This window comes from Hemitrygon akajei, chromosome 5 (genome assembly GCF_048418815.1).
Source record: "Hemitrygon akajei chromosome 5, sHemAka1.3, whole genome shotgun sequence".
NCBI lineage: Eukaryota > Metazoa > Chordata > Chondrichthyes > Myliobatiformes > Dasyatidae > Hemitrygon > Hemitrygon akajei.
This window is the reverse complement of record NC_133128.1, coordinates 81,976,503-81,991,009: the sequence shown is the minus strand read 5'-3', so window position 1 is coordinate 81,991,009 and position 14,507 is coordinate 81,976,503. Positions and strand designations below refer to the sequence as shown.

The 14,507-nt window shown below is 43.5% G+C and overlaps 1 protein-coding gene across 4 annotated transcripts in view; it reads left to right on the top strand.

The window, feature by feature from the left end:
- Positions 1-14,507, top strand: part of LOC140727915 (H(+)/Cl(-) exchange transporter 4) — a 108,643-nt gene that overhangs the window by 83,870 nt on the left and 10,266 nt on the right. For all 4 annotated transcript variants that reach the window (XM_073045884.1, XM_073045885.1, XM_073045886.1 and 1 more), the window contains exons 8-11: positions 413-958; positions 5,753-5,939; positions 10,097-10,495; positions 13,433-13,649. In XM_073045884.1, coding sequence (XP_072901985.1) covers positions 413-958; positions 5,753-5,939; positions 10,097-10,495; positions 13,433-13,649 — 1,349 coding nt within the window. The remainder of the gene's footprint in view (positions 1-412; positions 959-5,752; positions 5,940-10,096; positions 10,496-13,432; positions 13,650-14,507) is intronic.

Below are 14,507 nucleotides of genomic sequence, written 5' to 3'. Positions count from 1 at the left end.
TTTAGATGTTATCTCTGCCTTGGCACAGAACTTCATTTGCATAACTCCAGATAAAACAAAACTGGGCCATTGGAAGTTGGGTGAGGGCAGGGTACAATGTTTCTAAGTGTCTTAGTGCCAAATGAAGACTGAAGCAAAATCCCACCAGGTTTTACTAGAGCCTGTCCCAGGATATCTGCTATCCTTATCCAGTCTGACTTGGTGACGTTGCTGACCTTTAATAGCCCTGCTAGATTTCCTGTTCATGGGGATGGACAATAAGTGCCAGCAAACACTCTCAAAAAATGAATGTGTGAAAATAAGTCCTTTGCGGGATGCCACAAGGAAGTGCCCCAGCTCCGTGCTCCCGCGGTTTAAGAGTGCTGAAACAGGGGCAGGGCTAGTGACTCTGGATTTTGCTGTTCTCTTTCAGGTCAGTTACTACTTCCCACTGAAGACCCTCTGGAGATCATTCTTCGCTGCGCTGGTGGCCGCTTTCACTCTCCGTTCAATCAACCCGTTTGGGAACAGCAGGCTGGTGCTGTTCTACGTGGAGTATCACACGCCCTGGTACATGGCCGAGCTGGTGCCCTTCATCCTGCTGGGAGTGTTTGGGGGGCTGTGGGGGACTCTGTTCATACGAGGAAATATCGCCTGGTGCAGGAAGCGCAAGAACACAAACCTGGGCAGATACCCAGTGCTTGAGGTGATAGCCGTCACCGCCATCACCGCCATCTTTGCCTTTCCCAACCCGTACACGCGACGAAGCACCAGCGAGCTCATCTCTGAACTTTTCAATGACTGCGGGGCGCTTGAATCTTCGCAGCTCTGCGACTACATCAATGACCCGAACATGACCCGGCCTGTGGACGATATCCCTGACCGCCCTGCGGGACCTGGTGTCTACGCGGCTCTGTGGCAGCTGGCTCTTGCTCTCATTTTCAAAATCATCATCACCATCTTTACGTTTGGGATGAAGGTAAGGACAGGCCGCAAGCCCATCAATAGTGAGAATCATCTCCATGCAACAGCCCTATCAATCTATTGTGTTAAAGATAAGCCAATCACCATGGAAGGAACAAGTCACCTGATTGCCACCATATGATGTCAAACCAGGCTTGGTTATGTTGTCAAAGGAAGGGTAATGGTCATCGATAATCAATAACCACCCACTGATATCTGAAATAGGCACTGAGATTACAGTTATATATAAAGCAGTTAGAAATAGAGGTGATGAAATGGCAGATAGAGTTTAATCCAGGCAAGTGAGAGATGTTGTACTTTGGGAGGTCTACTGTAAGGAGAAAATATACAGTTAATGGCAGGACGCTTAACAGTGTTGAAGTACAAAGGAATCTAGGGGTCTAAGTCCATAGCTCGCCGAAAGCGGCCACTCAGATTGATAGGCTGGTAAAGAAGGGATATGGCATATGAAGGTATATTGCCTTCTTCAGTCAATCATTGATTACAAGAGTAAATAAGTCATGTTGCAGCTGTGTAAACCGTCAGTTGAGTCATATATGCATACAATTCTAGTGTCTCATTGCAGTAAGCTTTGAAAAGGGTTCTGAAGAGGGTACTGGATTAGAGGATATGAGGAAAGGCAGGACAAACTTGGGTGGTTTTCTCTGGAGTGGAGGAAGCTGACAGGAGACCTGACAGAAGCTGGTAAGATTGCGAGAGGTGTAGGTAGGGTAGATAATTGGTAGTTTTCCCCTGAGTAGAAATGTCAAACAATAGACAACACTTATTTAAGGCGAGAGGGATAACGTTTGAGATAAAGGTACGTGGGGAATTTGAATTGAATTGAATTGACTTTATTACTTACATCCTTCATATACATGAGGAGTAAAAATCTTTACGTTACGTCTCCATCTAAATGTGCAATGTGCAATTTATAGTAATTTGTAATAAACAGTATGTACAACAGGACAGTCAATATAACATAGAAATACAATTGTATTAGCATGAATTAATCAGTCTGATGGCCTGGAAATAGAAATCAGTGTAGTATCATCAGCAAATTTAATTAGCAGATTGGAGCTGTGAGCGGCGACACAGTCATGGGTATACAGGGAGTAAAGGAGGGGGCTTAGTACACAGCCCTGAGGGGCTCCTGTGTTGAGGGTCAGAGGGGAGGGAGCCCACTCTTACCACCTGCCGGCAATCTGACAGGAAGTCCAGGATCCAGCTGCACAAGGCAGAGTGAAGGCCGAGGTCTCTGTAATGGGCTGCCAGGGTAGGGGTGGAAGCAGAAACAATTGTGCCATTTAAGAGGCAGTTAGACACAGACAAATGAACCTGCGGGAAAGGGAGGGATATGGATCATATGCAAGCAGGGAGATTTAATTTAATTTGACATTGTGCTTGGCCTGTACCTGTGCTGTACTGTTCTGTGAAAATACTGGTAATACTCTGTGGGTCAGGCATCATCTGGAGGAAGAAGACAACTGAGTTAAGGAAGTAGTTGGGTTGCCCTGAGTTCCGATGGTTGACTCATGGAGCAGTGGGTTGGGGGAAGGGAGGGCTACTCTGCTGGGATGGTGCCACTTACACGAGATCTGCTAGATTGAATATCTGGGGTTGGAGAGGGGTAAGGCCATGGAATTAAAGGGAAGGGGCAAAATTCAGCAGAGTGAGGTTCAGGCAACGCCAACAGGAAGGGGCAGAGAGCTTGATGTTAATAGAGAACCAGTGAAGAAAGCCAACTCAGGTAGAAAGTAACATAAGGGCAGTTGTGGGTCATGAACCGCCCAGAAGGAGGGACGGTAGAATCAGAGTATGTGAAGTGAAGAGGTAAATGGGGACATTAAACATTGTCAAAATGATGGGCCTGATAGGAGAAGGCAGTGGAGAATGGTACCAAATCAGGGAGGAGAGATTTTAAACATTTTACACATAATTTTACATATCTCCATTGTCTTTCCTTAATCTTCTCCGGTCCAAGGAAAATGATCTTCTTTCCTTCTGATGAGCAATGCGGTATTGTGCATCTCTTTGTATTATCCTGTGTCACAGTTATATTGCTGGCACTCACTTGCGATATTCTCTGAGGAGCAGAGGAGATTAATGGAAGACATAATAAATCCGTTTAAAATTATGTTTAAATGATTTTTAAAACCCTCTCCATTTAAAACTGATTGCAGAATTCTATCCTACTTGCTCTTGGCTCAGTATCAACCTGCACATGATAGCAGACTGGTGAATTGTTGATGAATGCTTGGCGATGTTAAGCGTGCTTTACAAATACAAGCTGTTGATGTGATCGAGACGGCGGTGAGACATGGTGGAGCAATTCCAGGCAACTGATGTCAGTGGTGTAGTGATTAACGAGTTGGTATGCTTCACAGGCGAGCACGTAACTCGGGAAGCTTCAGACTGGGAATGCTTGCAGATTAATATGCGTAAAGAATTGCGGGGATTTTAAATCAAGGTGTCGCTTAACTGGGATCTAGTGTAGTATAGTGGGCACAGGAGTGAATCGTGAACAGGATCTGTATGTGATAACATTATGGTAAGCAGAACCTCTGGTAAACCTAATTGGTAAATTATTATTGTCACAGGACTGAGATTTGGTGAAAAGCTTGTTTTGCCCGCCATCCATACCAATCATTTAATCACATCAGCACACTGAGTGCAATGGAAAAAGGATAACAGAACGCAGAATGAAGTGTTGTGATGCAGCCAGACAATTAGGTGCAGGGCTGTTACATGGTAGTTTGCTATGTTTTGTTCAAAATATTAAACTAATTCAAAGGAAGACAAGACAGTCTGGGACAGCAGATCCAACTTCTGGTTTACTTAAAGCGAGGCACATGTATCACGTGGTAGCATGATGACGTATCAATTCATGTATTTATACATATAAACCATAATGAATTTTTAAATGAACAAGAGTGCTTAATCAATATGCACACACACATACAAGATTACTCAAATATTATTGAAATATTAAATACACAACGGATTGTGGTCAAGAGTCCGTCTCATCGAGAGCAGGATTGAAGCTATCCTTGAGACTGATGATACCTGGTTTCAGAAGCTATTTTGAAACTTTTGCCTGATGGGCTGAGGGAGAAGAGTGAATGGAGCTAAGAGCTTTGGTTATATTGGCTGCTTTACTGAGGCACTGAGATGTATCGCATCCGTGGAGGGCAAGCTGGTTTCCGTGATATGCTGAGCTTCTTCTACAGCTCTGTGCAGTTTCTTGAGGTCTCGAGCAGTACATTTGCCATACCAAGTTGCTTTCCGTGGTACCTTAAAAAAACTGGCTAGGATCAATGGAGACATGTTAAGTTTCTTCAGCCTCCTGAGGAAGATAAGGCTTTAGTGCACTTTCTTGGCCATTGTTCCTATATACCAAGACAGGCTATAGGTGATTGGAACTTGAAGCTGTCAATCTCAATGGTGCAGCCTTGTGAAATTTTACAGAGAATAAACTGTGGAAGACTGGTGTGGAGAATAAGTTCATGTGGATAAGGGTTTCAGCCCCAGATACTGTAGACTTGAACAATGTTGCCCAGGTCTCTAGGTAATGGAGGATTAACTTCCAACAATTATTGTCCTGTCCGTGTGTGAGAAGCGTTATCTAGAGTTCCTGATGTCACACTTGCCACCCTGTTGTCAAAGCTAACCAAACCGTTGGAATTTAGCTCTTCTGTCCACGCAGAAGGAAACTAGCAGAACCAAACTAAGCACAAGTGAACAGGTTGGCTCTTGCTGGTGATGGAGCGTAGGCCGTGGAACTGGTAGTTATCTGGACTGGATTTGTCCCGTTTTTCTGTGATAATGAAGTTCTTGGGTGATTTTTTTGTATCCCCAGGTTGACCCTGATGTTATATTTGTACCGTGTTAGCCCAGAACCTCAGCAGAATGGCACAGCAGTGCAGATAATAAATACACTGCCTCACAGAACCAGAGGTCCAGGTTCAGTTCTGACCTCTGGGGCTGTCTGTGTGGAGTTTGAATGTTCTCCCTGTGAATATATGGGTTCCCAATGAACTGTGTGATTTCCACCCACCCCTCAAAGACATGCAGCTTGGTCAGGTGATTAGCAGCTGTAAATTGCTCTTGTAAAATAGGTGGGCGGTAGAATCTGAGGGGAAAATAAAGTAAAGGATTAGATTTCATGTTAGTTTATTGTCACCCACAGCATAAGCCACAGAGTAAGGGGTAAACATGGAAAAAATAAGTATAACGATAAATGCAACAATGAGAATAGTGGGAAGACTGAAGTGCAATCTGAAATAGTGGAGAAAAATGTCAAAGTCAGAATAACAGACTGAGAGAGGTAGAGTTATGAGTCTGAAAATGTGGCAGCACCACTTGGAAGGAGATGTGGAAGGGGTGACTGGTGTGATAAGTGTTCTTGTGTCTTAATCCTGTATTGTTTCCCAGAGGGTAGAGGAGAGAACAAGGGATGGCCAGGGTGGCTGGTCTCAGCAATACTATTAGGACACGATTAATGTAGACGTGCGATTGATGGTCAGCATGGAGCTGATGGGTTGAAGGGCCAGTTTCTGGGCTGCGTGCCCCGTGACGGTGTAACTTCAGTACTGTAGATTAAGTGGCTTCCTCTGCTGCTTCTCCATCCAGTTGTTCGTGATGTCACATGGAGTGAACTGCATTGCCGAAGACTAGTTCCTGTGATGGTGGGGCCTTGGATGGAGGCTGAGGTGAAGTATTAGCTAGGTATTGCTGAACAAGGGTGTTCATAGCTGTTTTATACTTTTACTGAGATGTACTGTGATATTTTTTATTCCTATCCCTGCAGATGCCATCAGGACTGTTTATACCAAGTATGGCTGTTGGAGCAATAGCTGGTCGAATAGTTGGCATTGGTGTGGAGCAGATGGCCTATCACCACCACGACTGGTTCATCTTCAGGAGCTGGTGCAGGCCAGGAGCTGACTGCGTCACACCCGGGTTGTACGCCATGGTTGGGGCCGCCGCGTGTCTGGGTGAGTGACAACTGATGGACCAAGAACTTTGGAGAGAAATGTCAGTCCACAGCAACCAATAGTCTTTGTACTTAATATTTGTACTTAAACGGCACATTTGTTGGTATGAATTAGGAATAGGGTTAATTCGTATGGCCTCTTAAGTTGGTCCCCCATTCAACGAGGTCTAGTTCTAGCCTCAGCTTCACATTCCTGCCCATCCCAAGTAACCTTTCATCCCTTACCATTCAGAATCTAGAAAATCCTGCATTAAAATATACTACCACCCTTTGAGGAAGAGAGCTCCAAAAACTCTCAGTCCTCCGAGAGAGAGAATTTGGTCTCATTCTTGTCTTAAATGGGCCATGGTTAGTGACTCCTATTTTTGAATTCTCCTACAAGTGGAAGCATCCTCTCCATATTTGTCTGCTCAGGATCTGATATATTTCATTCAACTATTCTCTCATTCTTCCAAACTCCAGTGAATTCAAGCCTTTCCTTATCAGTCAACCCACACCTTTCATGTATCAATGTGATGAGCTCTTTCAACGGATTTACATTCTTTCTTAAACAGCAGAACAATATTGTTTGCAGATTATGTCTCACCATTATCTTTTGTAACAGAAGCTTCCCGCTTTGTGATTATTTCCTCCAACGGCAAGCACTAACATTCTTTTAGATAGCCTTGTTATCCGTTGCATGTTCTTGTTAACTTTTGCAAATCATGCGCTAGATATCCTAATCTCCTGGCACCTCAACATTTAACAATCAGTAATCACATGTTTTTTTTCTCTTATCTTTCTGGCCAGAGCGGACAATGTCATATTTTTCTACATAATGTTCCATTTGCCAGTTATTTGTACCCTCTTTTTCCTAAGGGCTACTTTGTCACTTATTTTCTTACCAATTGTGATGTCTTCAGCAAATTTAGTGACTTCAGTGTCTTCATTCTAGTTGCATATACAAAATATAAAATATTGAGACCCCAGGTGCAACCTCTGTGAACACCAGTCACAACACAGTGTTGACCAGAAAAAGATCTCTATATCACTATTCACCCTTTCTTGTTAGCCAGTCAATATGCTAGACCTTGGGTTACCTCCCATACAGTTGTCTGCTAACTGATGTGCTACATGATCAGGTAACTCTGTGTACAAGTTGGCTATTAGCTATATGTCATTGTTTGTTAATGGTTTGGAGTTTCAGGAAGTGTTTGTACCTTGGGGGGATAGACTGAATCTTGGGAAGAACTTTTTAAGAGGCTAATGGAGACCAAAATCAGAAGTTGTATGAGCAGCCCTGGGAATGTGGGGAGACAATGTCATAATATAAAAGCAAGTTTGGAAGTTTGGTTGATTACTAAGTGTTTGCAGATGTTTCAGCTCCAATTGAGAAGCCATCACCAGTGCACACTTCAGGGTGTTGGCTCCTCAGAATGCCGGCTTGTATACTCCTCCGGGATCCAAATGAATATTGATTAGACGCCGTGATCTGGTTGGCTGGTTCTAGCCACTGAACAGTTTAGCAGTAGGAGATTCTGATTGGCTAGCTTCAAGGGAGGTCCATTTGAAGTGTTTGCTTCGCTGTCCAGATACTGAGATAACTGGCAATTCGTTGATTGTTGACGTCGTATTTTCTCTTTTCTCTGTAAGGGTTCATATACCGAATCAATGTCGATGTGTTTGTTGATGGATCTTTCTGCAGAGAACCACACTTTGAGAAATTTTCATTCTTTTCTTGTTCTTGCTTGAGTCAAGATTCTTACTGCTGTCCAGTTGAAATGGTGTCCTCCCTTGTCTTCATGAGCTGATACTAGTGAGAGTAGGTCGTGCCTACTGCTTGCTAGCTGATGTTCGTGTAGCCCGGTTGATGGTTTTCTTCCTGTTTGACTGATGTACCATAGTACTTGTTGCAGTCACTATGCTGAATTTTGTAGATAACATTTGTTCTATCAGTCACGCTTCTTGAAGCATTATTGTCTACAGAAGGGTCCATCAACATAGATCCACTATATGAATCCTTACAGAGAAAAGAGAAACAGCAACGTCAACAAATTGCCAGTAATCTCAGGATCTGGACAGTGAAACAAACACTTCCCACAGACTTCCCTCGAAGCTAGCCAATCAGAATCTTCCACTGCTAAACTGTTCACGGTGTTTTGATCCTGCTACTGTGCACCGATGATGGCTTCCCAATTAGAGCCGAAATGTCTGCAAACATTTTGCCAAGCTCGGCGATCAACCAAACTTCCTAATAGCCAACCCAAGCTAGCAATATTACACAGTATTTCAACGTTTGAAAATATTCTTTGTAATGCCCTTGCTGAGGTTTTGTAATATCAACTAGACAGTCAGCCAAAATGACATGAGAGTCAGGGTATAGTCTCCTAGCTCCTTGGGTTTATTGTAGACTCATAGCATGACATAGCGAATAGGGAGTGAAACTGAAAATCAACAAAATATCATGCAATCACCGCATTGTTCCTTTCACACTAGTAAATATACACAAGTAAGAACTTTGTTAAGTTTCCTGCAGGTAAATATTATAAGATTCTAACAAGAAATTGCTACAGCTGATCAGTATGTGTAAACCATTAGCATCTAGGTTTGTGTCAAATAAACTCAAAAATAACATTCTATTTTAGCAAATTCTTAATGATACCTTTAGCTTAACTTCTAAACAATATAACATCAACTTGCACGCAGTTGCACTGGAGAAACAATAAGATGTCTTTGGATAGAAACTTCTTTTGCCCCTAACATAAACCTCTGGCCTTCTGTCAGCCAGTGTGCTTTTCTACATACTATTTCCTGGTTGCACAGGAAGTGACCTAATACAGATCAGAAACTGCTCATTAAAATAAAAGCTGAATGTGCTTAATCACATAGACTGTGGTCTTGACCTCTACCTTCTGGCCTCTTTCTTTTTGAATCATCATGCCAAGAATCTCGTGGTCATCGGATTTTGAAGCATTATTAGTTTACTTTGTTATCAAATATACAGTAAGGTCTCACTCGCGGTAAAGGGGTAAATAACAAGGTTGTGTATTTTAATAAGGTTGATTGAGTGATAAATGTTGTGCAGGATCCCAGAAGAACTAACTTGGCTTGTTAATGTCCACGAAAGAGGCCTGCAAGCCTTCTGTTTAACACCTCAGCCAGACTCTTTCAACCCCCTTTCCCTCACAACCCCCCAGTAATCATAAGGGTGCAGAGCACCATCACGGAGCCCAGTACAGATGTGATTGGCTTGGTGCTAATACAACTGTTTCCACTTCTGAAGATTTTTAACAGCCCAACAATAAAAACTAAGGCATTGATACAGCTCATCTCACATATTATTGAACATAATCAGACAGCAAAGCTTAGCTGCAAGGCAGAGACAGTGACAGATTATGTAAAGCTTGGCCAAAGAATGGGTTTTAAGAACATAGAACAGTAGAGCACAGTGTAGGCCCTTCAGCCCATGATGTTGTGTTGACCTTTTAACATATTCCAAGAACAATCTATGAGTGTGGATCCCATGATCCTGCAGTTCCTCCACGTTGCAAAGAATCCTGCCATTAACTTTGTGATCTGCCTTCAAATTCGACCTTCCAAAGTATATCACATCATATTTTGAATCCAGATTGAACCCCATCTCCCACTTCTCAGCCCAGCTTGGCGTCCTCAATGTCCCATTGTAACCTACAACAACCTTCTACACTACCCATAAAACCACGAATGTTCATGTCATCCAAGACATTTATAAAGATCAGAAAGAGCAGGGGATCCCAGACAGAAGACTGTGGAACACCGAGCTCCAGGCAGAATATGGTTGATTTACTACCACCTCTGCCTTCTGTGAGCAAGCCAGTTCTGGATCCATGCAACCAAATTTCCCTGGATCCCTTGCCTCCCGACTTTCTGCAAGAGCCTACCGTGGGGAACCTCATCAAACACCTTACTAAAATCTATACACACCACATCCATAGCTCTACCTTCATCAATTGGTGGAACTTCAACAACAAAGTAATGGGAACACTTTAATACATGCCCAAAATCATGTCTTATCCACTAGATGTATATAGCATTTTTTAAAGAAGTGCATGCTATTTTTTGTTCTCCAATCCAAATTCTAGATACCTCTGATCTCATTTTAAAAGAATTTTGTGCCAAGTGCTGATATTGTCTTTGCAGGTGGAGTGACTCGAATGACGGTGTCTCTGGTCGTGATCATGTTCGAGCTCACTGGAGGCTTGGAGTACATTGTACCATTGATGGCTGCGGCAGTGACCAGCAAGTGGGTAGCAGATGCCTTTGGGAAAGTGGGAATCTATGAGGCGCACATACACCTGAACGGCTACCCCTTCCTGGACTCTAAGGATGAGTTCAGGCACAGGACGCTGGCAACTGACGTCATGAGGCCAAGACGCACCGAGCCTCCGCTGTCGGTCCTGACACAAGGCAGCATGACCGTGGAGGATGTGGAGACTCTCATCAAGGACACGGACTACAATGGGTTCCCAGTTGTCGTCAGTAAGGAGTCGGAGCGGCTCATTGGCTTTGTCCAGCGGAGAGATCTCATTCTCGCAATAAGTGAGTGTGGAGCGGCTGGTTTTGGTGGATTCAGCAGCACACAATGTGCATTTGGATGGGCAGAGGGGCAACAGGCATCGTCAGTGCTGTACGCATCCAGAGATCTGGGTCTGATCCTGAACTCTGGTGCTGTCTGTGTGAAATCTGCACATTCTCCCTACGATTGTTCGGTTACCCCATCCCAAACTCTGGGTGCTCTAGTTCCCTTCCAAATCCCAAAGAGGTGCTGAGGGGCTGCAGTATATTACCCTCAGGGTAACTGGGCTACAGGAATAGTTGAGGAGCATGTAGAAGTTGATAGGTTACAGGGTGGGGTGTGTGTGGTTTGATTAACAGAGATGCTTGGATAGAATTGGCAGACCAAATATTGCACTGATCTGTATGGAAAGTCATATGGAAATTTGACACCTTGAGACTAATAGCTTCTGTTGAATGAATTAAGTTGGGGCAGATCTGTAGTTTGTTTGCCATGAATGTATGATTGGAGTTTCCCTTCAGAAAGTCGCAGCAATGGAGACCAGAGTTGTAGGTTCGAAATACAGATGGGTAAGCAGTAGGACATCATGCCCAATGGATGTAGATAGACGCACCTCCTCAATAATCCCTCCTGTTCTCTGGAAAAGAGTTGGGACCTGTGAAAGGACTTTGCATATCATCACCTTTCAGCTAGTTAATGAGCCTGCAAATCATTGCACTCTATTTAAATTCAATAACGTGAATTGCTAAATTCCATAGAACCATAGAACATTACAGCACAGAAACAGGCCTTTTGGCCCTTCTTCCAATTGAGAATACAAACAAAGTTCACTGACAACTTCAAGAAGAATGACACAGGGGCTCTAGAAATTTGGCAACACTGGAACACCTCAGTTATGAGAGAATATCCTGTACATGTGATCTGTGAATGAGTAGAGAACTGGCATCCATTATTTAAATTAATAACTTGATCTTGGGGCTTGGAAGCAGATCACAAAAATGTGTGGAAGATACTTAAATATGGTATGTATACTTAATTTTGTGCCTGGATTGACACTGACTCTGTAACAAAATACATAAAACGCGAAAGTGCGGAGTAACAATGTAAGCACAAGGGCGTGAGGAAATGAGTGTCCTTTGTGAGCTTGGCACTAACCAGATCAGGAAGAAGTTGTGGTCTGTGTGGTCAGGTTACAAGCAGAAATGATATAGATGGGTTTCATTTATTTATTCTGCTCTGGGTGTTAAACCACAGGACATAACCTCCTCTTTGAGTTCACTACCTCAGGTACAGCATTGAACCTAGAACAGTACAGCACGGGACAAGCCCTTCAGCTCACAATGTTGTGCTGAATTAATTAATTAAATGCCTTACTAAACTAATCCCCTATGGCTACACAATATCCATATCCCTTCATTCTCTGCACATTCATGTGCCTCTTAAATACCTCCATTGTACTTGCCTCCACCGCCACCCCTGACTGCACATTCCAGGCACCCTCTACTTGCTGTCCAGCACGTCTCCTTTGAACTTTCCCCTTCTCACCTTAAATGCATGCTCTTTGGTGTTAGATATTTTGACCTAGTAAATAGGTACCGACAGACACTCTATCTGTCCCTTCCATGATCTTATAAATTTCTGTCAGCTTCATTAGAGAAAACAACTCAAGCTTGTCCAACTTCTCCTTGTATTTGGATTACAGAATTGATGGCTTGGTTGCAGAAGACACAAAGAAAAGTGGAGGTGCTGGTAGGTTTGAGGAAGCAGAGAGGCTACAGAAGGACTTAGACAGATCAAAGAAGTGGCTGATGGAATACAGTGTTGGGAAGTACGGTATATGGTCATGCACTTTGGTAGGAATGAAAGGGTTGACTATTTTCTAAGTGGAGAGAAAATTTAAAAAAAACTGAAGCACAAAGGGATTTGGGAGCCCTTCTTTAGGATTCCCTTAAGGCTAATTTGCAGGTTGAATTGGTAATGAGGAAGGCAAATGTGATGTTAGCATTCATTTCAAGAGGACTAGAATATAAAAATAAAGATATAATGTTGAGACTTTATAAAGCACTGGTGAGGCCTCACTTGGAGTATTGTGAGCAGTTTTCGGCCTCTTATCTTAGAAAGGATGTGCTGAAACTGGAGAGGGTTTAAAGGAGGTTCACGAAAATGATTCCAGGATTGAGTGACTTGTCATATGAAGAGCGTTTGATGTCTCTGGGCCTGTATTCACTAGAATTCAGAAGAATGAGGGGTGACCTCATTAAAGCCTGTCAAATGTGAAAGGCCTTGATAGAATGAACGTGGAGAGGATACTTCCTATGGTGGGAAAGTCTGAGACCAGAGAACACAGCTTCAGAATAGAGAAGAACAGAGATGAGAAGGAATTTCTTTAGCCAGAGTGTGGTGAATCTGTGGAATTCAGGCAGCTGTGGAGACCAAGTCTTTATGTATACTTAAGGCAGAGTTAATAGATTCTCGATTGGTCAGGGCATGAAGAGATATGGGTGGAAGGCAGGAGATTAGGGCTGAGAGGGAAATTGGATCGGCCATGATGAAATGGCAGAGCAGACCGGATGGGCCAAATGGCCTCATTCTGCTCCTACATCTTATGGTCTTGTGGTCTTAAAGCTCCTACTCTCTAATCTAGGCAGCATCCTGCTAAATCTCTTATGCAGCCTCTGCAAGTCTCTACATCCTTCCTATAACAGAGCAAGCAGAAATGAATGCAATGCTCCAGATGTGGATTAATTAGAGTTTTGTGAAGCTGCAATACATCTTCCCAAATGCCTTGACTAATCAAGGCAAGGTAGTGGACTGAGTCTGAGATGATTGGTAAGGCCCATTAGGAACACTGCCAAGAATGAAATTCTGAATTAGAAGGAGGGGGCTGAGGGGAGGTGTGTAGGGTGTGGCAACCACAAAATCCTTCAATCATTTTAAACTTTGTTTCTTCTCTTCACCAGAAAACGCAAGAAAAATTCAAGACGGTGTAGTCAGCAACTCCATTGTATACTTTATGGAAGAGCCTCCTTCGTTGCCAGGCAATAGCCCCTGCCCTCTCAAACTGCGGAGGATCCTCAACCTCAGCCCATTCACAGTAACCGACCACACGCCCATGGAGACAGTGGTGGATATCTTCCGTAAACTGGGTCTGCGACAGTGTCTCGTCACTCGTAGTGGGTAAGCGGCAGTTAAAGTCAGCTTCTTCAATCACCTCACCTCCTTCAGGCGTGGGCCATGCCCACTAAACGGTAGCAGTCAGACATATCGTTAGGTACACCACAGTTTTCAGAATGGCTGCCTCTGAGAAGAGGCTTCCAAGCAGATAACAAAATGGTTATGACGTCAGCTGTAATGTTCAACAGCTTACAGTTAGATAACATCTTTAAGGTCCCTCAGCAGGAGAATTTAGCACTGAGACTCACGAAGAGGTTTCATGATAAATTGGTTTACTTTGTCACATGAACTGGGAAAATCTTTGTTTCGCATACAGTCCAGGCAGGTCATCACATCAGTACATCGAGGTAATTCAAAGCGAAAGGAGTAACAATGCAGAATAAAGTGCAGTGAGGCAGACAATAAGGTGCAAGGCACTTTCCTCCTGAAAGCTGGTCTGTGAAATGGTGCACTTTTTAACCCCATACTGCTTCTAGGAATCAATGCCCATAGATACACTCATGATTTAGATCTGGATTTAATGTGCAGTACCATGAATTCTATCTGCTGTTTGTATCAAGAACCAGTGAGACTGGGGTAGTACCTTGACCGGTAAACAGAGGACAGTTGGGATACTTGGGTCAATTTCCATTTGACCATCAGTACCTGAGGTTCAGTTCTGGGGCCTCAACCATTTACTGTTAATGCTGATACTATGGGTGAAGCGATCTGTAGCCATCCTTGCTGTTTTGTGAAGATAGCTGAATTAACTATTTGTGAGTTAGGCATAAGGAGCATGCAGCAAGTTATAGGCAGCTTGTGTGAGAGGGCCAGAAGCTGGCAGATGGAGTATAATGTGGCAAAATGCGAGATTACCCACTG